Raw genomic sequence first — 26416 nt, 5'->3', positions numbered from 1 at the left:
CATCAAGTTGGAGTATCCCACTCATCCCTTCTCCCAGCCCAAGTTCTAAAATAAAAACAACAAAAACCAAATCCCCTGGACTGTTTTTCTGACTGAGCCAAACACTTACTTAGTACTTACTTACAAGTACTGGGGGTTGTTTTGGTGCCTGGATGGGACTTTATGGGCAAGTGATCATATACAAAAATATAAATAAAATAACATTTATTGAAAGAAATAAGTTTTAAACATAGATTAAAAAAACATATATGTATGGTTGTGTTGGTAGGTGTTGGGTTATAGACCCAAAAGTGAGTAGGTGAAGAAAAAGTTTTCGGAAAATTCTGTGACAGGTGTGAATATGGTGACTTTATAGGGATGTTATCTCTGTTTTTCCATGCTTGGAGGCTTGGAAAGGTGGTCACAGAGATTCCCAATGCGTAGCCGACGCGTTTCGTCTATCTTATAGCCTTTTTCAAGGATTTATCACCAGGTATTTGCCTGTTCATGTGTGATTCCTTTTGTCCCTTAGTCCTTGAAAAAGGCTATAAGATAGCCGAAACGCGTCGGATACGCATTGGGAATCTCTGTGACCACCTTTCCAAGCCTCCAAGCATGGAAAAACAGAGATAACATCCCTATAAAGTCACCATATTCACACCGGTCACGGAATTTTCCGAAAACTTTTTCTTCACCTGCTCACTTTTGGGTCTATAACCCAACACCTACCAACACAACCATACATACTGTATGTGTTTTTTGAATCTATGTTTAAAAATTATTTCTTTCAAAAAATCTTATTTTATTTATATTTTTGTATATGATCACTTGCCCATAAAATCCCATCCCCTTTGGCTTGAGGCACCAAAACAACCCCCTGTATATATATTAAGGGACGGAGGCAACCAATACTGCTTTAGCTATTCTAGAGATCCAAACCCCCCCAACACTTAAAGTACTAAGAATTCATAAGTTGATGCTATGGGTAACCCAGGGGAACCCGCTTTAAGCAGCTCCTGAGGGAATAGTGAGACTGAGAGGACCCTGCGCTTATGGAAAAAGTGCTTGAGTGCAACAATATACTAGTGAATTGTGTGTAAAAAGCTGCTAGCTGCAGTGTAAAAGTGCTGAGTGCTCTTTTGAAATGTGTACAACTGTGATTTGCAGCGCTGCTTAAATTGGTTTATAAATATATCAAAAATTCATATAAAATAATAGAATGAATGAAATACTTCATATAAATTAAATAAATAATACAATACATAAAACTCATAAAGTGCTGTAGTATTGGTGAAAATAAATATATGGCTCAATGTCCATTATATCATCGTGTTGCCGTGATGAATCTTTTCACTTGAACTCATGCAGGTGCTAAAGTGCTTGATTTGTGCTTTGTTCGGGGTCTCCCCCTTTGGTTATCTACTCACCGCTAGATGGTAGTTTTCAGGCATGTAAGGATAGTTGTGCCCTGCTTCTCCGCTTGATGTATAATTATTTCTGTGAGTATTAATTCCTCCCCGATGTCCTCATGAAAAGAGAGTCATTCATGGTGAAGATCGTTTAAAAAGGGGGGTGTTTATTGAAAAAACAATGGGAATATACTCACAAACATAGTATAATATCATGGAAAAAAATGAATGAATGAAGAGAGCGGCTCGGCGGCTGACTGCTCCCGCAGCATCCACTACACCGGCCGGAGGTCACGTGATACGCTCGACCAATCACTAGACGCGTTTCGATGTGTAGCACAGAGGACGATGTGCTACACATCGAAACGCGTCTAGTATATTCCCATTGTTTTTTCAATAAACACCCCCCTTTTTAAACGATATGATATAATGGACATTGAGCCATATATTTATTTTCACCAATACTACAGCACTTTATGAGTTTTATGTATTGTATTATTTATTTAATTTATATGAAGTATTTCATTCATTCTATTATTTTATATGAATTTTTGATATATTTATAAACCAATTTAAGCAGCGCTGCAAATCACAGTTGTACACCTGAGGGAATAGTGCTACATATATATATATACAGTGCCTTGCGAAAGTATTTGGCCCCCTTGAACTTTGCGACCTTTTGCCACATTTCTGGCTTCAAACATAAAGATATAAAACTGTAATTTTTTGTGAAGAATCAACAACAAGTGGGACACAATCATGAAGTGGAACGAAATTTATTGGATATTTCATACTTTTTTAACAAATAAAAAACTAAAAAATTGGGCGTGCAAAATTATTCAGCCCCCTTAAGTTAATACTTTGTAGCGCCACCTTTTGCTGCGATTACAGCTGTAAGTCGCTTGGGGTATGTCTCTATCAGTTTTTCACATTAAGAGACTGACATTTTTGCAATGTCCTTGCAAAACAGCTCGAGCTCAGTGAGGTTGGATGGAGAACGTTTGTGAACAGCAGTTTTCAGTTCTTTCCACAGATTCTCGATTGGATTCAGGTCTGGACTTTGACTTGGCGATTCAAACACCTGGATATGTTTATTTGTGAACCATTCTATTGTAGATTTTGCTTTATGTTTTGGATCATTGTCTTGTTGGAAGACAAATCTCCGTCCCAGTCTCAGGTCTTTTGCAGACTCCATCAGGTTTTCTTCCAGAATGGTCCTGTATTTGGCTCCATCCATCTTCCCATCAATTTTAACCATCTTCCCTGTCCCTGCTGAAGAAAAGCAGGCCCAGACCATGATGCTGCCACCACCATGTTTGACAGTGGGGATGGTGTGTTCAGGCCCCGTTCACACTGGGGCGATCCGACTTCCAGGGGCGACCTCGGAGGTCGCGGTGCGAGCAGCGCGCCGCGACCTCGGAGCGTCCGGCACGGACTTCATAACATTGAAGTCTATGACGGTCGCTCTGGGTCGCCCCAAAGAAGCTCCGGACCCTTTTTCTAAGTCGGAGCGACTTGTGTCGCTCCTATTAGAACGGGTCCGCAGCTTCCCTACGGAAGGCGACCTATGGCGACCTGTGAGGCGACCAGGTCGCCTCACAGGTCGCCCCAGTGTGAACGGGGACTCAGGGTGATGAGCTGTGTTGCTTTTACGCCAAACATAACGTTTTGCATTGTTGCCAAAAAGTTTGATTTTGGTTTCATCTGAGCAGAGCGCCTTCTTCCACATGTTTGGTGTCTCCCAGGTGGCTTGTGGCAAACTTTAAACGACACTTTTTATGGATATCTTTAAGAAATGGCTTTCTTCTTGCCACTCTTCCATAAAGGGCAGATTTGTGCAGTATACGACTGATTGTTGTCCTATGGACAGAGTCTCCCACCTCAGCTGTAGATCTCTGCAGTTCATCCAGAGTGATCATGGGCCTCTTGGCTGCATCTCTGATCAGTCTTCTCCTTGTATGAGCTGAAAGTTTAGAGGAACGGCCAGGTCTTCGTAGATTTGCAGTGGTCTGATATTCCTTCCATTTCAATATTATCGCTTGCACAGTGCTCCTTGGGATGTTTAAAGCTTGGGAAATCTTTTTGTATCCAAATCCGGCTTTAAACTTCTCCACAACAGTATCTCGGACCTGCCTGGTGTGTTCCTTGTTCTTCATGATGCTCTCTGCACTTTAAACGGACCTCTGAGACTATCACAGTGCAGGTGCATTTATACGGAGACTTGATTACACACAGGTGGATTCTATTTATCATCATTAGTCATTTAGGTCAACATTGGATCATTCAGAGATCCTCACTGAACTTCTGGAGAGAGTTTGCTGCACTGAAAGTAAGGGGGCTGAATAATTTTGCACGCCCAATTTTTCAGTTTTTATTTGTTAACAAAGTTTGAAATATCCAATAAATTTCGTTCCACTTCATGATTGTGTCCCACTTGTTGTTGATTCTTCACAAAAAAATTCAGTTTTATATTTTTATGTTTGAAGCCTGAAATTTGGCAAAAGGTCGCAAAGTTCAAGGGGGCCGAATACTTTTGCAAAGCACTGTATATACGTATTGCGGTCTTGAAGTGGTTAGAGCACATTTAGTGTTATAACATAGGACTTGCCACTCATAAAGGAGTATGAGAGCGAGGTTGCCCAGGATCATGGAAAAAAACAATGCATACTATTGCCTAGCATGCATTTTAAGTGCATACAACTACGCACATTTTAACTGAAACCACGAAAAAAACCTGGCCCCTGGGTATATATCCGCTCTACGCGGTTCAGGAGAACCTTTATAAATAAACTGAGCTGACTTTTTCGACTTAATAAAACATGGCACTGGGAATTCACTGATTGATTTTACTTGTTGCCGGCGGTGGCTCTTTGCTTCCATCCCAGAGATAACAGATCTTTTGACCATGGCTGGGGATGTCCTATGGGACTTCAGCTATATCACACAGTCCCTGACATAAAGGGCTGTCTATGCAGGATCGGGCCAAGCTTCAGACTCGGAGGATCAGAGGATGGCAGAAACTCAGGAAGAGGAACAGGGAAAGAACAGGAGCCAGACAAAGACGAGAGACAGACGAGATCCATTCCCAGAGGCTTCCCGGAGTCATGAAATATTTATAGTCCCGGGACGTGGCATTCTGTACTGGGCTGCGCCGTCTGAATTATACATGGGCTGCTGCGTACCCTCAAGGAGACGCGCGGGCACAGCGGCACGCTGGCATATGGTGGCACACAAACACATATTGCGCAGCCAGGTACATATTTATACATTCTAGCTGAACTGTGAGCCAATGTTGATACACAAACAATGCAACCTATATTTCCACCTGGGTACCCATATGTCCCCAAACAATACCAGACGGTTGGAAGGCGGCGCCGTAGCGGAAATCTGAGACAAATTGGAGAGCGGATCTTGTGTGCCAAGATTGTTTTTATGCAAATAGAGGATTGCACTGAGCAGCATTGTATTCTTAAAACAGAAGGAGTTTACATGTCGTCACTTACTTCACAAATCTTTAAAAGCATGGGATATATTCCTCATATAAGGATAATGTAGATACAAAAATTCATTCATTTTTGGCCTAGTGACCAATAGTTTATTCAGAGCCTCTGGTTTATATTCCGGATACAACCTGGATATAGGACCATTTATCCGACTGTCCAACCAGAGCCTCTGGTTTATATTACAGATACAACCAGGGTCGGTGCTACCACTAGGCAAACTAGGCAGCCGCCTAGGGCGCAACCACCTAGGGCACAGCCATGGCCAGTGCCACATTTCTCTCCTGTCACCTCCTCATCCCCAGTGGATGTCACCTCTAGAGAGGGGGGCACTTTGTATATGAAGGAGTGTGCAGGGTTAAAGAGGGGCAGTGTGTATATGAATGGGTGTAGGGTTAAAGGGGGGCAGTGTGTTCAGGAAGGGGGGGGGGGTAGTGTGTACAGGAAGGGGAGAGTGGGGTTAATATATTATGACAGGAAGGGGGGCAATGTGTACAGTTTTTTTTTTTTTGGGGGGGGGGGGGGGGTTGCAAGTAGCTGGTCTTGCCTAGGGTGCAAAATAGTCTAGCACCAGCCCTGGATACAACCTGAATATAGGACTATTTATTTAAACCAGAGCCTCTGGTTTATAGACCAGGTACATCCCAAATATAAAGCCATTTATCCAACTGTACATCCAGAGCCTCTGGTTTATAGACCAGATACATCCTAAATATAGAGTCATTTATCCAACTGTCCATCCAGAGCTTCTGGTTTATAGACCAGATACATCCTAAATATAGAGCCATTTATCCAACTGTCCATCCAGAGCCTCTGGTTTATAGACTGGATACATCCTAAATATAGAACCATGTATCCAACTGTCCATCCAGAGCCTCTGGTTTATAGACTGGATACATCCTAAATATAGAGCCATTTATCCAACTGTCCATCCAGAGCCTCTGGTTTATAGACCAGATACATCCTAAATATAGAGTCATTTATCCAACTGTCCATCCAGAGCTTCTGGTTTATAGACCAGATACATCCTAAATATAGAGCCATTTATCCAACTGTCCATCCAGAGCCTCTGGTTTATAGACTGGATACATCCTAAATATAGAACCATGTATCCAACTGTCCATCCAGAGCCTCTGGTTTATAGACTGGATACATCCTAAATATAGAGTAATTTATCCAACTGTCCATCCAGAGCTTCTGGTTTATAGACCAGATACATCCTAAATATAGAGCCATTTATCCAACTGTCCATCCAGAGCCTCTGGTTTATAGACTGGATACATCCTAAATATAGAACGATTTATCCAACTGTCCATCCAGAGCCTCTGGTTTATATACCGGATACATCCTAAATATAGAGCCATTTATCCAACTGTCCATCCAGAGCCTTTGGTTTATAGACCAGAGACATCCCAAATATAGAGCCATTTATCCAAAAATAGGTGCTGTGTGTCCCAACAATAAATATATTTTGTGGTTATTTAAAACCATACAGTGTATGTAAAGTGCCCAAACACTATAGTGGTAATTCTCCGAAATATTTCCGTAACCTCCCTGATTCTGATTATGTCAGAATTTTTGTGCTAAAAGCGGTACATTGTTTTGCATGGAAATCTGTAGTTTTATATTTTAGGCCTGTAATTCTTAGGAATAAATCTGTCCAAACAAGAGTCTAGTAGACATCCCGGGTATGGTAAAGTTTGAAACACAAAATGATAAATTATAATATAATAATAATATTAATAAATTTCATCAAATTCTTCATTGTTTTGGAAGTGGAGATATTTAATTATGAGGGAGAATCTGTATTCTGATATCACCGTGCCAAAGAATGGAGTGGCAAGTAATGAATTGGTTGTCCAATACCACTTCTGTAGGGGTTTGCCCACCACTCCCTGAGGGGTTTCCTCACCACTCCCTGAGGGGTTTCCTCACCACTCCCTGAGGGGTTTCCCCACCACTCCCTGAGGGGTTTCCCCACCACTCCCTGAGGAGTTTCCTCACCACTCCCTGAGGGGTTTCCTCACCACTCCCTGAGGGGTTTCCTCACCACTTCTGTAGGGGTTTCCCCACCACTCCCTGAGGGGTTTCCTTACCACTCCCTGAGGAGTTTCCTCACCACTCCCTGAGGGGTTTCCTCACCACTCCCTGAGGAGTTTCCTCACCACTCCCTGAGGGGTTTCCTCACCACTCCCTGAGGAGTTTCCTCACCACTCCCTGAGGGGTTTCCTCACCACTTCCTGAGGGGTTTCCTCACCACTTCTGTAGGGGTTTCCCCACCACTCCCTGAGGAATTTCCTCACCACTCCCTGAGGGGTTTCCTCACCACTTCTATAGGGGTTTCCCCACCACTCCCTGAGGGGTTTCCTCACCACTCCCTGAGGAGTTTCCTCACCACTCCCTGAGGGGTTTCCTCACCATTCCCTGAGGAGTTTCCTCACCACTCCCTGAGGGGTTTCCTCACCACTCCCTGAGGGGTTTCCTCACCACTTCCTGAGGGGTTTCCTCACCACTTCTGTAGGGGTTTCCTCACCACTCCCTGAGGGGTTTTCTCACCACTCCCTGAGGAGTTTCCTCACCACTCCCTGAAGAATTATTAGGCCCAGAAATTTCCAAATCTCATCTTTGGTCACTGGTTCCCAGTTTCTGCATCTTGCAAACCTCCAATGTGTAGCCAATTGTTGCTCTTTGTAGCGGTTTGTCTCGGTAACTATTTTTTCAATTACCTCATCGGTCAGAAATAATTGTAGGTATGCCAAGGGGGGTTGCCATGGTCAACGTCAAATTTCATACCAGGTGCTCCAGTAAATGGGAATCCTGGGGGCACTGCCTGATCCGTACCGCAGTCAATAGAGCACCAAGTCCGCACATCGCTGAGCTTAGTCGCAGAATCGTCGCTGTCTTCACTTTTAATACCTGATGATGAATTTTCCCACAAATCGCTATCGCTCAGTTCTTCAAATATTTCCCATTCACCTTCACTGTTTTCAAGTTCGTCCAAAAGTTTTTTTGAGCTAAAAGAACGCTTTTTGGACGCAGTGGATGTTCTCAATTTTCCAGGCACGAAGAACCGCAAAAAATACAGGCAGGGCACTGGAAAAGCCTCTTGGTGAAATGGCATGATGCAAAGTTGTAATCCTAACAGATTGCACTGTATTATGTCTTTTTTTTTAATCTCCCGCCGGTTCCACCCCCCCTGCGACATGGCACTCGCAGGGAACGGAACCGGAATACAGGTGACAGCATCAGCTGAACACACAGCCGGAGGACGGCCGGAGAACAGCGGGGGAGGACGGCGGAGGATCGCAGGGGAAGGTGGGCATCATTCTGGGGTAATCCCCGAGTGTGGCTCGGGGTTACCACTTTTGGCACTGAATATTAACCCCCGAGCCAGGAAGGTTAAAAAGTGAAGTCCTTGAATGTTGTGTTAAAATCCTCCACTGCGACATTGCGGGGGACAGATCGGACACCTAACTGACATTTTTGACACTTTTGGGGGGACCAGTGACATTACTACAGTAATCAGTGCTAAAAATATGCACTGTCATTGTACTAATGACACTGGCAGGGAAGGGGTTACTCACCTGGGGTGATAAAAGGGTTAAATGTCATTGCTGTCTGTGGAAGAAATAGTCCCCAATTGTTGATGTCAGTGTCGGAATTATTGCCATATTGTTGGTGTCAGTGGGAGGAAGAGTGCCCTAAGGGCCGGTTAAAGGCAAGCAATAGGCCGCAGTTTGGAGACCACTGATCTAAAAGACTGTAATTGTAGATGTGGTGTTTACCGCTCTCACAGAGGCTCTGATGGCCTCCTGGGATTTTCAAGCACAATGATCTCTAGAGATTACAGAGAACAGTGAGAAAAAAAAAAAATCCCACCTTGAATGTTCAACCTAGAGACTCAGGCTGCTAAACCTAACCATAAACCTGGACATGGCTAGACTTCTTCAAACTGATAGAAACTGTTCCAATAATGGCTCTTTCCAGCAGAAACCTTAGGGATTTAGAGAAGATCTGTAAAGAAGAGTGGACCAAAATCCCTCCTGAGATGTGTGCAAACCTGGTCACCAACTACAAGAAACGTCTGACCTCTGTGCTTCCCAACAAGGGTTTCTTCACCAACTACTAAGTCATGTTTTGCTTGGGGATCAAATACTTATTTCACTCACTGAACTGCAACTTTATTTATCGCATTTGTATCATGTGTTTTCTTTCTGCATTTTTGGTTGATATTCTGTCTCTATCATTTAAAATACACCTATGATAAAAATGATAGACCCTCCATTTCTTTGTAATTAGGCAAACTTTTCTCCCCCCACTGTATGCTCTTTGTGACCTACTATAGTATATAGGTAAGTCATGGATGAGAGGAAAGTGGTGGAGCACTATGGCAATGGTGAAGCACAAGTGGGAAATGTTTATTATACTGAACAAAATTATAAACACAACACTTGTTTTTGCCCCCATTTTTCATGAGCTGAACTCAAAGATCTAAGAAAACCGGGATTGATCCGTGAAGAGAACACCTCTCCAAAATGCCAGACGCCATCAAATGTGAGCATTTACCCACTCAAGTCGGTTACGACGACAAACTGCAGTCAGGTGGAGACCCCGATGAGGACGACGAGCATGCAGATGAGCTTCCCTGAGACGGTTTCTGACAGTTTGTGAAGAAATTCTTTGGTTATGCAAACCGATTGCTGCAGCAGCTGTCCGGGTGGCCGGTCTCAGACCATCTTGGAGGTAAAGATGCTGGATGTGGAGGTCCTGGGCTGGTCTCAGATGATATTGCAGGTGAAGATTCTGGATGTGGAGGTCCTGGGCTGGTCTCAGACCATGTTGGAGGGGAAGATGCTGGATGTGGAGGTCCTGGGCTGGAATAGGACCATCTTGGAGGTGAAGATGCTGGATGTGGAGGTCCTGGGCTGGTCTCAGACCATCTTGGAGGTGAAGATGCAGAATGTGGAGGTCCTGGGCTGCTCTCAGACCATCTTGGAGGTGAAGATGCTGGATGTGGAGGTCCTGGGCTGGTCTCAGACCATCTTGGAGGTGAAGATGCTGGATGTGGAGCTCCTGGGCTGGTCTCAGACGATCTTGGAGGTGAAGATGCTGGATGTGGAGGTCCTGGACTGGTCTCAGACGATCTTGGAGGTGAAGATGCTGGATGTGGAGTGCCTGGGCTGGTCTCAGACCATCTTGGAGGTGAAGATGCTGAATGTGGAGGTCCTGGGCTGGTCTCAGACCATCTTGGAGGTGAAGATGCTGGATGTGGAGCTCCTGGGCTGGTCTCAGACCATCTTGGAGGTGAAGATGCAGAATGTGGAGGTCCTGGGCTGGTCTCAGACCATCTTGGAGGTGAAGATGCTGGATGTGGAGCTCCTGGGATGGTCTCAGACCATCTTGGAGGTGAAGATGCTGGATGTGGAGCTCCTGGGCTGGTCTCAGACCATCTTGGAGGTAAAGATGCAGAATGTGGAGGTCCTGGGCTGGTCTCAGATGATATTGGAGGTGAAGATGCTGGATGTGGAGGTCCTGGGCTGGTCTCAGACCATCTTGGAGGTAAAGATGCTGGATGTGGAGGTCCTGGGCTGGTCTCAGATGATCTTGGAGGTGAAGATGCTGGATGTGGAGGTCCAGGGCTGGTCTCAGACCATCTTGGAGGTGAAGATGCTGGATGTGGAGGTCCTGGGCTGGTCTCAGACCATCTTGGAGGTGAAGATGCTGGATGTGGAGGTCCTGGGCTGGTCTCAGACCATCTTGGAGGTGAAGATGCTGGATGTAGAGGTCCTGGGCTGGTCTCAGACAATCTTGGAGGTGAAGATGCTGGATATGGAGGTCCTGGACTGGTCTCAGACGATCTTGGAGGCGAAGATGCAGAATGTGGAGGTCCTGGGCTGGTCTCAGACCATCTTGGAGGTGAAGATGCTGGATGTAGAGGTCCTGGGCTGGTCTCAGACCATCTTGGAGGTGAAGATGCTGGATGTAGAGGTCCTGGGCTGGTCTCTGACCATCTTGGAGGTGAAGATTCTGGATGTGGAGGTCCTGGGCTGGTCTCAGACGATCCTGGAGGTGAAGATGCTGGATGTGGAGGACCTGGGCTGGTCTCAGACCATCTTGGAGGTGAAGATGCTGGATGTGGAGCTCCTGGGCTGGTCTCAGACCATCTTGGATGTGAAGATGCAGAATATGGAGGTCCTGGGCTGGTCTCAGACCATCTTGGAGGTGAAGATGCAGAATATGGAGGTCCTGGGCTGGTCTCAGACCATCTTGGAGGTGAATATGCTGGATGTGGAGGACCTGGGCTGATCTCAGATGATCTTGGAGGTGAAGATGCTGGATGAGGAGGTCCTGGGCTGGTGTGGTTACACGTGGTCTGCGCTTGTGAGGCCAGTTGGATGTATTGCCAAATTTTCTGAAACTCCTTTGGAGACGGTTTATGGTAGAGAAATGTACATTCAATTCACGGGCAACAGCTCTGGTGGACATTCCTGCAGTCAGCATGCCAATTGCATGTTCCCTCAAAACTTGGGATATCTGTGGCATTGTGCTGTGTGATAAAACTGCACATTTTAGAGTGGCCTTTTATTGTGGGCAGCCTAAGGCACACCTGTGCAATAATCATGTTGTCTAATCAGCATCTTGATATGCCACACCTGTGAGGTGGATGGATTATCTCGGCAAAGGAGAAGTGATCACTAACACAGATTTACACAGATTTGGGAACAATATTTGAAAGAAATTGGCCTTTTGTGTACATAGAAAAAGTCTTAAAACTTTGAGTTCAGCTCATGAAAAATGGGGGCAAAAATAAAAGTGTTGCGTTTATCATTCTTAAGTCCGCGGTGGTGCAAAAACCTACAACGAAAAAACCCGTAAGTGAACAAAAAATGTGCATGTGAAACACACACACAAAGTGCACTTAAGGGTGTGCTTTAGTCCACCCCCCTGAAGGGGTAGGACTTCTATCCTGATACCCCGGGACGCAAGGCTCCTGACAGGGATTAAGGTTTCCAAGGTCTGCCTAGCCAGAAGGCCTGGTAGACCCCGTTCTTCAGGCCAGCTGAAGGCAACCCCGAATACTAGGTCAAGGGGCTCTCCTGAAGAGAGACCCCCCCAGAGGCAGGGGAGGAAGGAATCTGAGGGCCACACATCCTCCCACTAGACTTCAGGGTAAGCCAGAGGACTCACACCCTACAATCCGTGAAAACACACACAAAAGTGAAAGTGACAAACAGTGAGGGAAATAAATAATAAAATAATAAAAGTGGCCATGCCAAATGTGCGCTGGCCGGGCCCTAGTGCCTGGTAAGCATAAATTGCCCCGGACTATAGCCAAAATGCCCAGCCCATGAGGCGCAGTGCAGAAAGGAAAGCAAATTTGGTGCTGTGACCTTGTGCCTGTTCACACTGTGGGGTCCCAACCCCAAGTGTTACTAAGAGCGCCCCTGGGGCAACCACTCTCAGGGGGCACAGTCACCGAGGACCTTCTGCCCTCCCGGCCCATGGCCAGACAAGGTAGTCCATTCAAATCAGGAGGTAATGGACCCTTCCAGCTTTCTCAGGGAGAACTTGCTCCCAGCCCCAATTACGCTCAGGCGCTCCGGTTTCAGTTCCTGCTGATAATAACCTTCCAGGTCCCCATCACTCCAGCAGGTTTGCATAGCTGCCACCCAACCTTGGTCAGATCAGATGACAGCAGAGCGCCCCCACTGGATCACTGATAAGAACAGGTACTACACTTGATCTTAGCCAAAAGGCCGAGAAGCGACATACCAGTTGTGGTTTTACAGCAAGTGGCCATCATAGACGGGTTTTGGTTCTCCTGTAGCATTGGCTGAGAGTGTGATGCATTCAACCCATTGATACCAACTGAGTATCATGCAAAGGTCACAGTGAAACTGCGTGTTGTTGCTGACCATATATACATTTCTAGGGGTACCTAAGTCACCACTAATCGGATGTGAAGGTTGGAAGAAAAAGGCGGGAGCTTGCTGTACCCTGGACCCTTGGCCTCCCATGGAACGTTGCCCCCCCATATTGCCTCCTAAGCCGAGACTCTGCTCGAGCCTCGGATAAAACTCCCAGCGACTTTTTCACCTACTTAGGCAGCAGTCGTGCATATGGTCTGCCAGTTAAAAATAAAGACAATACGCATAAATTAGCATCCATAATGCTCCACTCTTCCCATTAAATATGCAAATTCCCCCAGACATTACAGAACACCTTCTGTTCAGAGTGAATAAATTTGAATTTGCAATTAGAATAATCTTGTATAATTAATGAAAAGCGTCAATTTTGGCTCATAAGTAATTTGATTATCATGTTGATAGGGCACTTATCAAGCTCTCTAAACCACTGGGGCTGGGCTGCCAGAAGAGGGGACTAGAGGAGGTGGGGGGGGGGGGACATGGAGAGACCACCCGGGGGCCTGTGGGGGTCCAGGGGCCAATGCCGCACAATAGGACAGGCTGGCAATGGGTCCAATATTGGTGAGCGCCAGTGTGAGTAGGAGCCTTGGTTTGTTGCAGTTATATTATATTTATTCCTTAAAAATGGCCCCCTAAAATGTGTGAATTTATGGTCTTCACCTCCTAATAATTACCAGCACCCCAAAAGTTTTTACATTACCTGTGCCCTCTACACTGTATCAATAAAGAAACATTTTTATCATCGTGCTTAAAGTATGTGTATTTATCACAACTATAATGTCCCTTAATTGCCGCTGTATTTCACTACACTTTAAATTTAAAAAAAAATCACATTTTAAAAAATGTCTTTCAAAAGTGATTTTATTTTTGCAATTTAAACCCCCCCCCCCCAAAAAAAAACAGGTTTTCTACTTTGATCGGTATTCATTTATTTATTTTATTTTAAATAATGATATTGTATTTAGGAAGCATACGTCTTATTTTATCATCCCATCCCATTTGCAATGACATTAAAATTATGATTACAAAGCATTAAAAAGTTATTTACAAATTTAAAAAAGTCCCACCCGAACCCCCAACCCCCCCCCCCCAATTTTACACTTTTTCAATGCAACTCAAAAAAAAAAAAAAATTACCAGTGAAACAAGTAAAAAAAAAAGAATGGTTAGAAAACTGGAAATATTTAATATGATTCTGTCTTTTTTTCCAGCCATCATTTTCCTGTTTTTTTTTTTCATTTCTATTTTTCTAACCATTATATTCCTGCTGATTTTATTTATTTATCACAACTATCATGTCCCTTAATTACCACTGTATTTCACTAGACTTTATAATTTAAAAAAATCACATTTTAAAAAATGTCTTTTAAAAAGTGATTTTATTTTTGCAATTCAAGCCCCCCCCCCCACAAAAAAAAAATATATATATATATATATATGTTTTCTACTTTTGATCAGTGTTCATTTTCTTTCTTCTTTTTTTTTTTTAAATAATTATACTGTAGTTAGGAAGCATACGTCTTATTTTATCATTCATGCCATTTGCAATGACAACAAAATTATGAATTATGATTACAAAGCATTAAAAAGTTATTTACAAATTAAATAAAGTTTTTTTTCCCCCAATTTTAGACTTTTTCAACGCAACTCAAAAATGATTACCAGCAAAACAAATGAAAAAAAAAAAAAAAAAAGAATGGTTAGAAAACTGGAAATATTTATAACGTTTTTGCCTTTTTTTAAAACCATAATTTCCCTACTTTTTTTTATTTCTATTTCTCTAACCATTATATTCCTGCTGATTTTGTTTATTTATCACAACTATAATGTCCCTTAATTGCCGCTGTATTTCACTACACTTTAAAATTTAAAAAAATCACATTTTAAAATCAATTCAAACCCAAAAAAAAAAATAAAAAATAAATAAATAAATAAATATATAAATATATATATATATATATATATATATATATATATATATGTTTTCTACTTTGATCAGTGTTCATTTTCTTTCTTCTTCTTTTTTTTTTTTTTAAATAATGATATTGTAGTTAGGAAGCATACGTCTTATTTTATCATTCATCCCATTTGCAATGACAATAAAATTATGAATTATGATTACAAAGCATTAAAAAGTTATTTACAAATTAAATAAAGTTTTTTCCCCTCAATTTTACACTTTTTCAATGCAACTCAAAAAAAAAAATTACCAGCAAAAGAAAAAGAATGGTTAGAAAACTGGAAATATTTATTATGTTTCTGCCTATTTTTCTAACCATCATTTTCCTGCTTTTTTTATTATTTCTATTTTTCTAACCATTATATTCCTGCTGATTTTATTTATTTCTATCTGATTAGTAATTATTTTCCAGTAAACTTTTTTTTTTTTATAGTTTTCTAACCATTATTTTTCTGCTATTTATTTATTTATTTATTTGGAAATTGGGTGAAGAGTAATTATCTATCCAAAAAAAGTACCGGCACAATCCCCTATAAATAAAATGCCAGAAGTAAACCAAGTCTCACAGGCAGAGCCCTGTAGACAAGGAGAATTGGGATTTTAGTGAGCCCAAAGGGAAGGTTGCTCCTGAGATGTTCTCCCCCCTTTTGCTAATTTATATGAATATGTGATATATATTACTATAATGTCAATGTTATTTTCTATATATATGTTGACATATATGTGTATACTGATTATTAATCTTGATTTATTCACTAAAAGGTGTATATATATATATATATATATATATATATATATATACTTTTTGAGAAAGCTTGCTATACATCTGGATCCCGAGGAAGCCCTAAGCATGGGTGAAACGCGTCAATCCATTGCATTGTAGGATGTGCTGTAATACCCCTTCTAGATATTGTATTTTCATATGCTGTTTTATTATCTTGTCTTTAATAAAAATTATACCTTTTTTTTAATTTGTATTTTCTTTAACCACTTTAAGACCGGAAGATTTTCCTGCTTTATGTCTGGGCCACTTTTTTCCAACCTGGCACTGCGCAACTTAAACTGACAATTGCGCGGCCATGCAATGCTGTACCCAAACAAGATTTACGTCCTTTTTTTCCCCCACAAACAGAGCTTTTTTTTGGTGGTATTTGATCACCTCTGCGCTTTTTATTTTTTTGTGATATTAACCACTTAAGCCCCGGAGGATTTGGCTGCTAAACGACCAGGGGGTATTTTGCGATTCGGCACTGCGTGACTTTAACGGACAATTGCGCGGTCGTGCGACGCTGTACCTAAACAAATTTGACGTCCTTTTTTTCCCACAAACAGAGCTTTCTTTTGGTGGTATTTGATCACCTGTGCGGTTTTTACTTTTTGCGCTATAAACAAAAAAAGAGCGTAAATTTTGCAAAAATAACAATATTTTTCACATTTTTTTATATGAAATTCCCCCCCAAAAAAACTGTAAAAATCAAAATTTTTTAACATTTTCGGCCAATTTGTTTTATGCTACATATGTTTGGTAAAAAAAAAATCGCAAAAAGCGTATTTTTATTGGTTTGTGCAAAAGTTATCGCGTTTACTAACAAAGGGAAAGATTTTTATCATTTTTGTTGTTTTTTTTTTAACTGGTAATGGCGGCGATCTGCGATTTTTTTTTGCTGTACTGTGACATTGGGATGGACAGATCGGACCCTTGACTGACATTTTTGACACTTTTGGGGTTACCAGTGACATTTCTACAGTAATCAGTGCTATAAATATGCACTGTTACTGTAAAAATACACTGGTAGCGAAGGGGTTAACTTTATTTGAGAGGGAGGGGCTGTGTGTGTCCCTAGGGGCGTGATTCTAACTGTGATTGGCTGTGGCTTGAGGTGTAAGGACACTGATCAACGGTTCTACATAGTAGAACCGTGTGATCAGTGTTTTTACACTGAGGAGAATGACAGGCAGCTTGTTTACACAAGCCGCCTGACTTTCTCCCTCTCCCCCGACGATCGCCGAGTGACCGGCGGACATCGGATCCGCCGGTCACACGCGGGGGGGGGGTCCATGACCGCGTGGGAGCGCGCCTCCGGCGGCGCGCGCTCGCTCCCCAGACCCTCCCAGGCTAGTGACATTAATTAACGTCACTCTGCCTGTGAGGGGCTGACTGCTGCAGTAAATATACTGTGAGCAGTCGGCAAGCGGTTAATAAAAAAAAGAGCGAAAATTTTGAGAAAAATTGACATTTTCTATTTTGACTGTTAAAAAATATCCAATATATTCAATTTTTGTCATATATTTAGGCCAAAATGTATTTAGATACATATCTTTGACAAAAAAAAATCTCAATGAGCGTATTTTTATCCACTTTAAGACAGGAAGATTTTACCCCATTCCTGACCAGGCCATATTTTGCGATTCAGCACTGCGTTACTTTAACGGACAATTGCGAGGTCGTGCGACGCTGTACCCAAACTAAATTTACATCCTTTTTTTTCCCCACAAATAGAGCTTTCTTTTGGTGGTATTTTACCACCTGTGCAATTTTTAATTTTTGAAAAAAAAAAAACAATATTTTTCACATTCTGATATATAACATTCCCCAAAAAAAATAAAAATAAATAAAAAAATCAAATTTTTTTAACATTTTAGGCCAATTTGTTTTCTGCTACATATTTTTGGTAGAAAAAAAAATTGCAATAAGCGTATTTGGATTGTTTTGTGCAAAAGTTATCACGTTTACTAACTACGGGAAAGATTTGTCATTTTTATTTATTTTTTTTTACTAGTAATGGCGGCGATCTCCGATTTTTAGCGGGACTGCGACATTGCGGCGGACAGATCGGACCCCTAACTGACATTTTTGACACTTTTGGGGGGACCAGTGACATTACTACAGTAATCAGTGCTAAAAATATGCACTGTTACTGTAATAATGACACTGGCAGGGAAGGGGTTAACACTGTGGGTGATCAAGGGGTTAAATGTATGCCTCATGCTTACTGACGTGTGTGGGGGGAGGGGGGGGTTCTGTGACACAGACAGATATCGCAGGTTGAGCTATGCTGAATCCTGTGATCTCCTCCTGTCTGTCACAGAGAAGATCCGCCTGCATTGTTTGCATAAGCAGGCGGATCTTCTCACACTTTCCCCGACGATCGGGGAAGCAATCGCCGCCTCTCCTCTTCCGGCCCGACTCCCGCTGTGTCTAAACATAACGGGAACGAGCCTCCGGTGGCGCGCGCGGCGCAAAGACCACTACGTCCAGCGACGTAGGTCTACATCGCTGGACCCAGGGGAGCAACTGTGCCGCAGTAATATTACTGTGAGCAGTTGGCAAGTGGTTAACTGCTAGCCTTTGGGCACACTAAAATCCCCATTCTCCTCGTCTAAAGGGCTCTACCTCTGAGACTTGGTTTACTTTTGGCATTTTATTTATAGGGGATTGTGCCGATACTTTTTTTGGATAGATAATTACTCTCCACCCAATTTCCAAACAAATAAATAAATAAATAGCAGAAAAATAATGGTTAGAAAGCTACAAAAAAAAAAAAAAAAGTTTACTTTTGGCATTTTACTTATTTGTTTATTTATTTTTTATTTTTCTAATCATTATGTTCCTGCTGATTTTTTTATTTTTTTTTTTATTTTATTTTTTTAACCATTATTTTCCTGTTGATTTTTTTTTTCCTAACCATTATTTTTCTGGTGTATGTATATTTGTTGTTTGTATTTTTCTGACCATTATGTTCCTGCAAATTTTTTTTTTTTTTTTTTTTTAACATTTATTTTCCTGCTGAGAAGGGAACGAAGGAGTTACTTAGAGCTAACTATGGTCAATTTAGGGTTAATAAGGGATTAAATAGGAACAAATTGTATTTTAAAAATGTTTTTTTTTTTTTTTTTTTTTTTTTTAGGTACAAAGCAGTACAAAGCTCTTTTAACCTGCAGATGTATTTCATATACTGTTTTTTATTTTTATTTTTTTATTTTTCTAATCATTAGTTTTTTTAACCATTATTTTCCTGCTGAGAAGGGAAATAAGGAGTTATTTATAGCTAACTATGGTCAATTTTAGAGTTAATAAGGGATTAAATAGGAACACATTGTATTTAATTAATTAATTAAATTTTTTTTTTAAGTACAAAGCAGTACAAAGCTCATTCTTTTGACCTGCAGATGCATGAAACAGAGTAGATACAAAAATAATACTGTTACTTTTTATCTCTATATCTCGCATCAAAAACAATCTCACTTTATCTCTCTGTCTCAACTTCGTTTATGAACACTGTGTCAGACGGTCCTTTTTTTTTTTTTTTTTTTTTACAACAGCTGCTGGTTATTATATTTATATAATAATATAATTATAATACATACATAATAATAATTATTATTTAATTATTATTTATTATTATTTATTATTTATAATTATGATTATTTTAATTTTTATATTATTATTTAATATTTATTATTATTTAATAATTATACAATTATTATTTTGCATCTCGGTGTTTGGCAGTCCTGTTGCTGGTACAATCAAATTCCTGACCATTCTAGGGGACCCATTAGAATCCTGATCCTTGCCCCCCCCCCCCCCCAAAACCTCCTGGTCCTTACCCTGTTCTCTGCTCAAGAGCTGGGGCTGCTTCTGAACCCCAACTCATAACGTCCCATCCAGGGGCCCCTTGTTGTTGACTCAGATCATGCTCTTCATAGTTCATTTGCATCTCAAAACATCTCGCAGGAATTTTGTGTCAAAGAATCTTCTCCTCGCCACAAAAAAAAAAAAATGTCCACCTCCCAGCACGAATCCTCTACCCCTCAAATTTCCCTTTCGAGCACAAATCATCTTTCACCCACTCCAAATCGCCCCCCCCCCCCTCCTTATCCTAGCACAAATCCCCCCAAATTTCCCCTACTGGCACAGATACTCCCCAATAATTCCTACTAGCACAAATCCCCCTCTCGTAAAAATAAAAATTTGGATCTTAGCACATAAACAGTATCCTTGCATAGTGGTCTATTTTTGCTGGCGAGGTCTATTGTTGCTGGTGGTTAACTGCTGCTGGGAGGAATCTACTGTTGAGGGAGGGGTCTATTGTTGCTGGGGGATTTATTGTTGCTGGGAGGGATCTATTGTTGAGGGAGGGGTCTCTTGTTGCTGCCTCCTGGAGAGTCTATTGATGCTGGCTGCTGGAAGATCTGTTGTTTCTGCCGGGGGTCTATTGTTGCTGGGCTGGAATTTTGTTGTGGGGGTCCATTGTTGCTGGGGAGGGGGGCTATTGTTGGTGGAGAGCATCTACAGTATTGTTGCATAGTGGTCTATTTTTGCTGGCGAGCACTATTGTTGCTGGTGGTCAACTGCTGCTGGGAGGAATCTACTGTTGTGAGAGGGGTTTATTGTTGCTGGGGGGGGGATCTATTGATGATGGATACTGGAATATCTGTTGTTTCTGCTGGAGGTCTATTGTTGCTGGGTTAGCATTTTGTTGTGGGGTCCATTGTTGGTGGAGGGGATCTACAGTATTGTTGCATGGTGGTCTATTTTTGCTGGCGAGCACTATTGTTGCTAGTGGTCAACTGCTGCTGGGAGGAATCTACTGTTGAGAGAGGGTTCCATTATTGCTGGGGGGTTCTATTTTTGCTAGCAGGGTCTATTGTTGCTGGGGGGTCTGTTTTTGCTAGTGGGGTCTATTGTTGCTGGGGGGGTTTCTGTTGAGGGAGGGGTCTATTGTTGCTGCCTCCTGGAGAGTCTATTGATGCTAGGGGGGAGTCTATTGATGATGGATACTGGAATATCTGTTGTTTCTCCTGGGAGTCCAATGATGCTGGGGCAGTATTTTGTTGTGGGGTCCATTGTTGCTGGAAGGGATCTACTGTTGTGGAAAGCATCTATTGTTGCTGGCTGCTGGAGAGTCTATTGATGCTGGCTGCTGGAAGATCTGTTGTTTATGCCGGGGGTATATTGTTGCTAGGTTGGAATTTTGCTGTGGGGGTCCATTGTTGCTGGGAAAGGGGGATCTACAGTATTGTTGCATGGTGGTTTATTTTTGCTGGCGAGCACTATTGTTGCTGGTGGTCAACGGCTGCTGGGAGGAATCTACTGTTGAGGGAGGGGGTCTATTGTTTCTGGGGGGGTCTATTTTTGCTAACGGGGTCTATTGTTGCTGGGGGATCTACTGTTGCTGGGAGGGATATACTGTTGAGGGAGGAGTCTATTGTTGCTGGGGGGTCTATTTTTTCTAGTGGGGTCTATTGTTGCTGGGAGGGGGCTATTGTTGCTGGAATAGGTTTTCTGTAGAGGGAGGGGTCTAATATTGCTGCCTTCTGGAGAGTCTATAGATGCTGGCTGCAGGGACATCTGTTGTTTCTCCTGGGGGGTCTAATGATGCTGGGGCAGTATTTTGTTGTGGGGTCCATTGTTGCTGGGAGGGATCTACTGTTGTGGAAAGTATCTATTATTGCTGGCTGCTGGGGAGTCTATTGATGCTGGCTGCTGGAAGATCTGTTATTTCTGCCAGGGGTCTATTGTTGCTGGGTTGATATTTTGTTGTGGGGGGCTCCATTGTTGCTGGGGAGGGGGGGCTATTGTTGGTGGAGGGGATCTACAGTATTGTTGCATTGTGGTCTATTTTTGCTGGCGAGCACTATTGTTGCTGGTGGTCAACGGCTGCTGGGAGGAATATACTGTTGAGGGAGTGGTCTATTGTTGCTGGGCGGGGTCTGTTTTTTTCTAGTGGGGTCTATTGTTGCTGGGGAAATCTATCATTGCTGGGAGGGATCTTCTGTTGAGGGAGGGGGTCTATTGTTGCTGGAGGGGGTCTATTTTTGTTAGCGGGGTCTATTGTTGCTGGTGGATCTATTGGTGCTGGGAGGGATTTACTGTTGAGGGAGGGGGTCTATTGCTGCTGGGGGATCTATTGTTGCTGGGAGGGATCTACTGTTGAGGAAGGGGTCTATTGTTGCTTCCTCCTGGAGAGTCTATTGATGCTGGCTGCAGGGACATCTGTTGTTTCTCCTGGGGGGGTCTAATGATGCTGGGGTGGTATTTTGTTGTGGGGTCCATTGTTGCTGGGAGGGGTCTATTGTTGCTGAGAGGGGTCTATTGTTGCCAGTTGGGGGGGTCTATTCCTGCTGGCTGCAGGGGATCAATAACAAATTCCATACAGATTACTTAGCTCCACCGAATAATAGTTGGCTCTGGGGGGGCGGTACTGAGATGTGGGTAGGGGGTGGAACCAAGGGGCGGTGCTCAGGGGTGGGTCAAGCGGGGGCGGTTCCTGCATCTTTTGCCCTTTAGGTTTGTATTGTCACAAAGGTGATAGTAAAGACAAGAAAAACCCTGAAAAAAAGAAAACGAATGTAGCCGGCTGCAGTGTATTATATTCCCATTCTTGGGTTTAGAAATACTTGAAGGAGGAATAATGTCATCCGAGTCCTCTGCTCCGTCCCGTCTTTGCTGCACACCTCCGGTGACACGGGCGGCGTCCCCTATGAATGGAGCTCATACATGGAATTATCAGGAAGGGACAATGGATTGAGCTTCCTATTGTTTCCTGCAAGAGACGGCCATCGCTGTCCCGCCAACTGTCACTCAACTGCCACTTGTCTGCTGATACGCACTGAAAAGACGGGGCTGAGAGGCCAGGCGGATCAATGGAGAGGTCTGACCGAGGAAGAGCAGATCAGAGGAGACTGCAGATAACAAGACAGCTAGACTGAGAGGGGAAGAAAGAGCGGGAGGGGGACTGGGAAGGAAAGAAAGAGCGGGAGACACAATACCTGACACCGTACCGCTCAATGGAGACAGCGAGGGAGAGGAGGTCAGGACTGGAGTCTGTACAACGTACATCTTATAATGTTACAAGACAGAACTTCACAGACATACCGTCCTGCTGGAGGACTCTGCTCCTTCCCCAACCCTCCTATCCAGAAATACTCTGCACTCCTGGAGAACTCTGCTCCTTCCCCAACTCTCCTATCCAGAAATTCTCTGCACTGCTGGAGGACTCTGCTCCTTCCCCAACTCTCCTCTCCCAAAATACTCTGCACTGCTGGAGGACTCCTCTCCTTCCCCAACTCTCCTCTCCCAAAATACTCTGCACTGCTGGAGGACTCTGCTCCTTCCCCAACTCTCCTATCCAGAAATACTCTGCACTGCTGGAGGACTCTGCTCCTTCCCCAACTCTCCTCTCCCAAAATACTCTGCACTGCTGGAGGACTCTGCTCCTTCCCCAACTCTCCTCTCCCAAAATACTCTGCACTGCTGGAGGACTCCTCTCCTTCCCCAACTCTCCTCTCCCAAAATACTCTGCACTGCTGGATGACTCCTCTCCTTCCCCAACTCTCTTCCCCTGAAATACTCTGCACTGCTGGAGGACTCTGCTCCTTCCCCAACTCTCCTCTCCCAAAATACTCTGCACTGCTGGAGGACTCTGCTCCTTCCCCAACTCTCCTCTCCCAAAATACTCTGCACTGCTGGAGGACTCCTCTCCTTCCCCAACTCTCCTCTCCCAAAATACTCTGCACTGCTGGAGGACTCCTCTCCTTCCCCAACTCTCTTCCCATGAAATACTCTGCACTGCTGGAGGACTCTGCTCCTTCCCCAACTCTCCTCTCCCAAAATACTCTGCACTGCTGGAGGACTCTTCTCCTTCCCCAACTCTCCTCTCCCAAAATACTCTGCACTGCTGGAGGACTCCTCTCCTTCCCCAACTCTCCTCCCCAGAAATACTATGCACTGCTGGAGGACTCCTCTCCTTCCCCAACTCTCTTCCCATGAAATACTTTGCACTGCTGGAGGACTCTGCTCCTTCCCCAACTCTCCTCTCCCAAAATACTCTGCACGACTGGATAACTCTGCTCCTTCCCCAACTCTCCTCTCCCGAAATACTTGCATCACATACGTACGTATGTGGGCTGTTATGTAGGATATGTTCATGGGTTGCAGAGACAGCTCCTCGGTCCTGCTGGTGGCAGCGGTGGTGGCTAGACTGGCGGCGGGATTCTCTCAGCTATAGCGGGCAGAGACAGCAGCCTCAGTGTCATAGGAGGACCAGGTGGCCCGGCGGTGTCAGGAGTTCATGGCAGCTTCTGTGACCCCAGTAGAGGATCTGAAGGAGAAGAGCCAGGACACCAAGACCAGCATAGAGCTCCTCATCATGGAGACTCTGGGTGAGGTGTGCTGGGCCCTGGAGAGGGCAAACAGGGGCTTCACCTTCACTGTGGACCGCTGGGAGAGGAAGGAGGGTGAGTGCCATATACAGTGGTGATCGAAAGTTTGGGCACCCAGGTAAAAATTTGTATTAATGTGCATAAAGAAGCCAAGGAAAGATGGAAAAATCCCCAAAAGGCATCAAATTACAGATTAGACATTCTTATAATATGTCAACAAAAGTTAGATTTTATTTCCATCATTTACACTTTCAAAATAACAGAAAACCAAAAAATGGTGTCTGCAAAAGTTTGGGCACCCTGCAGAGTTATTTTCTTGTACTGTAGAGATTTTTTCCATCTTTCCTTGGCTTCTTTATGCACATTAATACAAATTTTTACCTGGGGTGCCCAAACTTTTAATCCCCACTGTAGCCTGCTGATCACTGTCCTGGGGTAGTTGATTTCTGTCCTCTGCCTGCCTTACATAGGCGTGTGCGCACAGGGTATGCCAGGTGTGCCTGGGCACACCCTTATCACTCTGGGTGGCGCAGATTCCCCCTGCTTAAACCCCTGATATTTTACCAAAGTCCTCTAATGGGCCGCATAAAAAATGTGTAAATATTATTTAAAAAAAAAAAGTGTAAAAAAATAATAAAAAATAAAATAATACAAATAAAAAATACACCAATCTCTGCCTTACTGACACTGTTCACTGCTCTACTGACACCATGTATATATATATCTATCTATATATCTATATATATATATATATATATATATATATATACACACACACACACATGTGTTTGAGCTTTGAGGTGCACACCCTAATGCAATAGGCTGTGCACACCTATGCTGCCTTATACTGTCTATGAGGGTGCTGATTACTTACAACTCCGCTTATATGCCACACATGGCACAGGTTTCTGACCCCTCACTTAGAACATCTGGCAAGTGCATTCAATAATAAATTGAAAAGTAGAATTTAAAAGTAGTAAATTGATATTTTTAATTTAACATCCCCCTCCCTTTAAAATATGCATTATTATTATTATTATTATTTTTTTTTGTTGGTGCTCCAGGTGAGGCCCGAACTCAAAAAAAATAAAAAAAAATAAAATAAAAATAAAATAAAATATGCATTATTATTATTTTTTTTTTTTTTGTTGGTGCTCCAGGTGAGGCCCGAACTAAAAAAAAAATAAATAAAATAAATAAAAATAAAGTATACATTATTATTTTTATTTTTTTTTTGTTGGTGCTCCAGGTGAGGCCCGAACTCAAAAAAAATAAAAAAAAAATAAAATAAAAATAAAATAAAATATGCATTATTATTATTATTATTTTTTTTTGTTGGTGCTCCAGGTGAGGCCCGAACTAAAAAAAAAAATAAATAAATAAAATAAATAAAAATAAAATATGCATTATTATTTTTATTTTTTTTTTGTTGGTGCTCCAGGTGAGGCCCAAACTCAAAAAAATAAATAAAAAAATAAAATAAAAATAAAATAAAATATGCATTATTATTATTATTTTTTTTTTTTTTGTTGGTGCTCCAGGTGAGGCCCGAACTCAAAAAAAAAAAAGATAAATAAAATAAAATATGCATTATTATTATTATTAATATTTACATTTATATAGCGCCAACAAATTCTGTAGCGCTTTACAATATTCAATTACAAGCAAGTGGATCCCGAAAAATACCTGTATTCAGAAATGGGTCTCAGCCCAAAAAAAGTTTGGGAAGCCCTGCAGTAAACAATTCTGCGGGGGAGGCATTACACTCTCCTCCACCTATTCCGTATGTCATACACTATGTGGGGGGGACATGGAAATGTAGCATAGCGTGGCTCACCTGTCTATGATGACCGGGTCTGAGGGTGTCTCATTGCGGTTCCCACAGCTCTTCTTGTCACAGCACCGACTGGAATGGAAGAAAAGACACTCAATTGAAAAATGTTGCTGCAAATTATTAGAAAACGCCATTGATTCTTAGAAATAATAAAAAAAAATAACAAATAAATGCTCTATATAATAAATGACGGTTTACTTTTAGGGTAATTGCGAATGACAAGGGGACTGTCTTTGCATCTAAGATTTAACCTCTGCATATGGAAAGGTTTAAGAGCTAATAAAATGTCCAATAGAGCTACTTCTAGCCATCTCTATATATTGTTTTATTTATTTACTTATTTATTTTTTTAAAAAGGCCTTGATGTGTTTCTAAATGCACACAGTCTGAGTGCCGGTTCACACTGCCGCAACCACAAAAGTAGCGTCGCTTCCAGTGCGACTTTGGCGCGACTTAGCGCGACTTTGGCGCGACTTCAGCGCGAGGCGACTTTTTATTTGGCCAATCACAATATGATGTTTTGTGACCTAATTTCCTTTTCCTGTTTTTTTTTTTTTTTACATATTTCCTTTTTAAGAAAAATGCTTTTTTTTTTTAGGGGTTCTGGACATGCTACAGAGCTGAAACTTGACAGGTACACTT

General features: G+C 42.6%; 1 protein-coding gene across 4 annotated transcripts in view; it reads right to left on the bottom strand.

The window, feature by feature from the left end:
- The window catches only part of LOC309555740 (transcription factor COE3-like), a gene marked incomplete at its 5' end in the record, with an annotated part of 262839 nt that overhangs the window by 93221 nt on the left and 143202 nt on the right, over nucleotides 1–26416 (bottom strand). For all 4 annotated transcript variants that reach the window (XM_082257815.1, XM_082257816.1, XM_082257817.1 and 1 more), the window contains one exon: nucleotides 25778–25846. In XM_082257815.1, coding sequence (XP_082113941.1) covers nucleotides 25778–25846 — 69 coding nt within the window. The remainder of the gene's footprint in view (nucleotides 1–25777; nucleotides 25847–26416) is intronic.

Source organism: Pelophylax lessonae, assembly GCF_965119305.1.
Source record: "Pelophylax lessonae genome assembly, chromosome: 1".
Taxonomy (NCBI): Eukaryota; Metazoa; Chordata; class Amphibia; order Anura; family Ranidae; genus Pelophylax; species Pelophylax lessonae.
The sequence above is the reverse complement of the archived record's forward strand: the minus strand, read 5'-3'. Positions and strand labels throughout refer to the sequence as shown.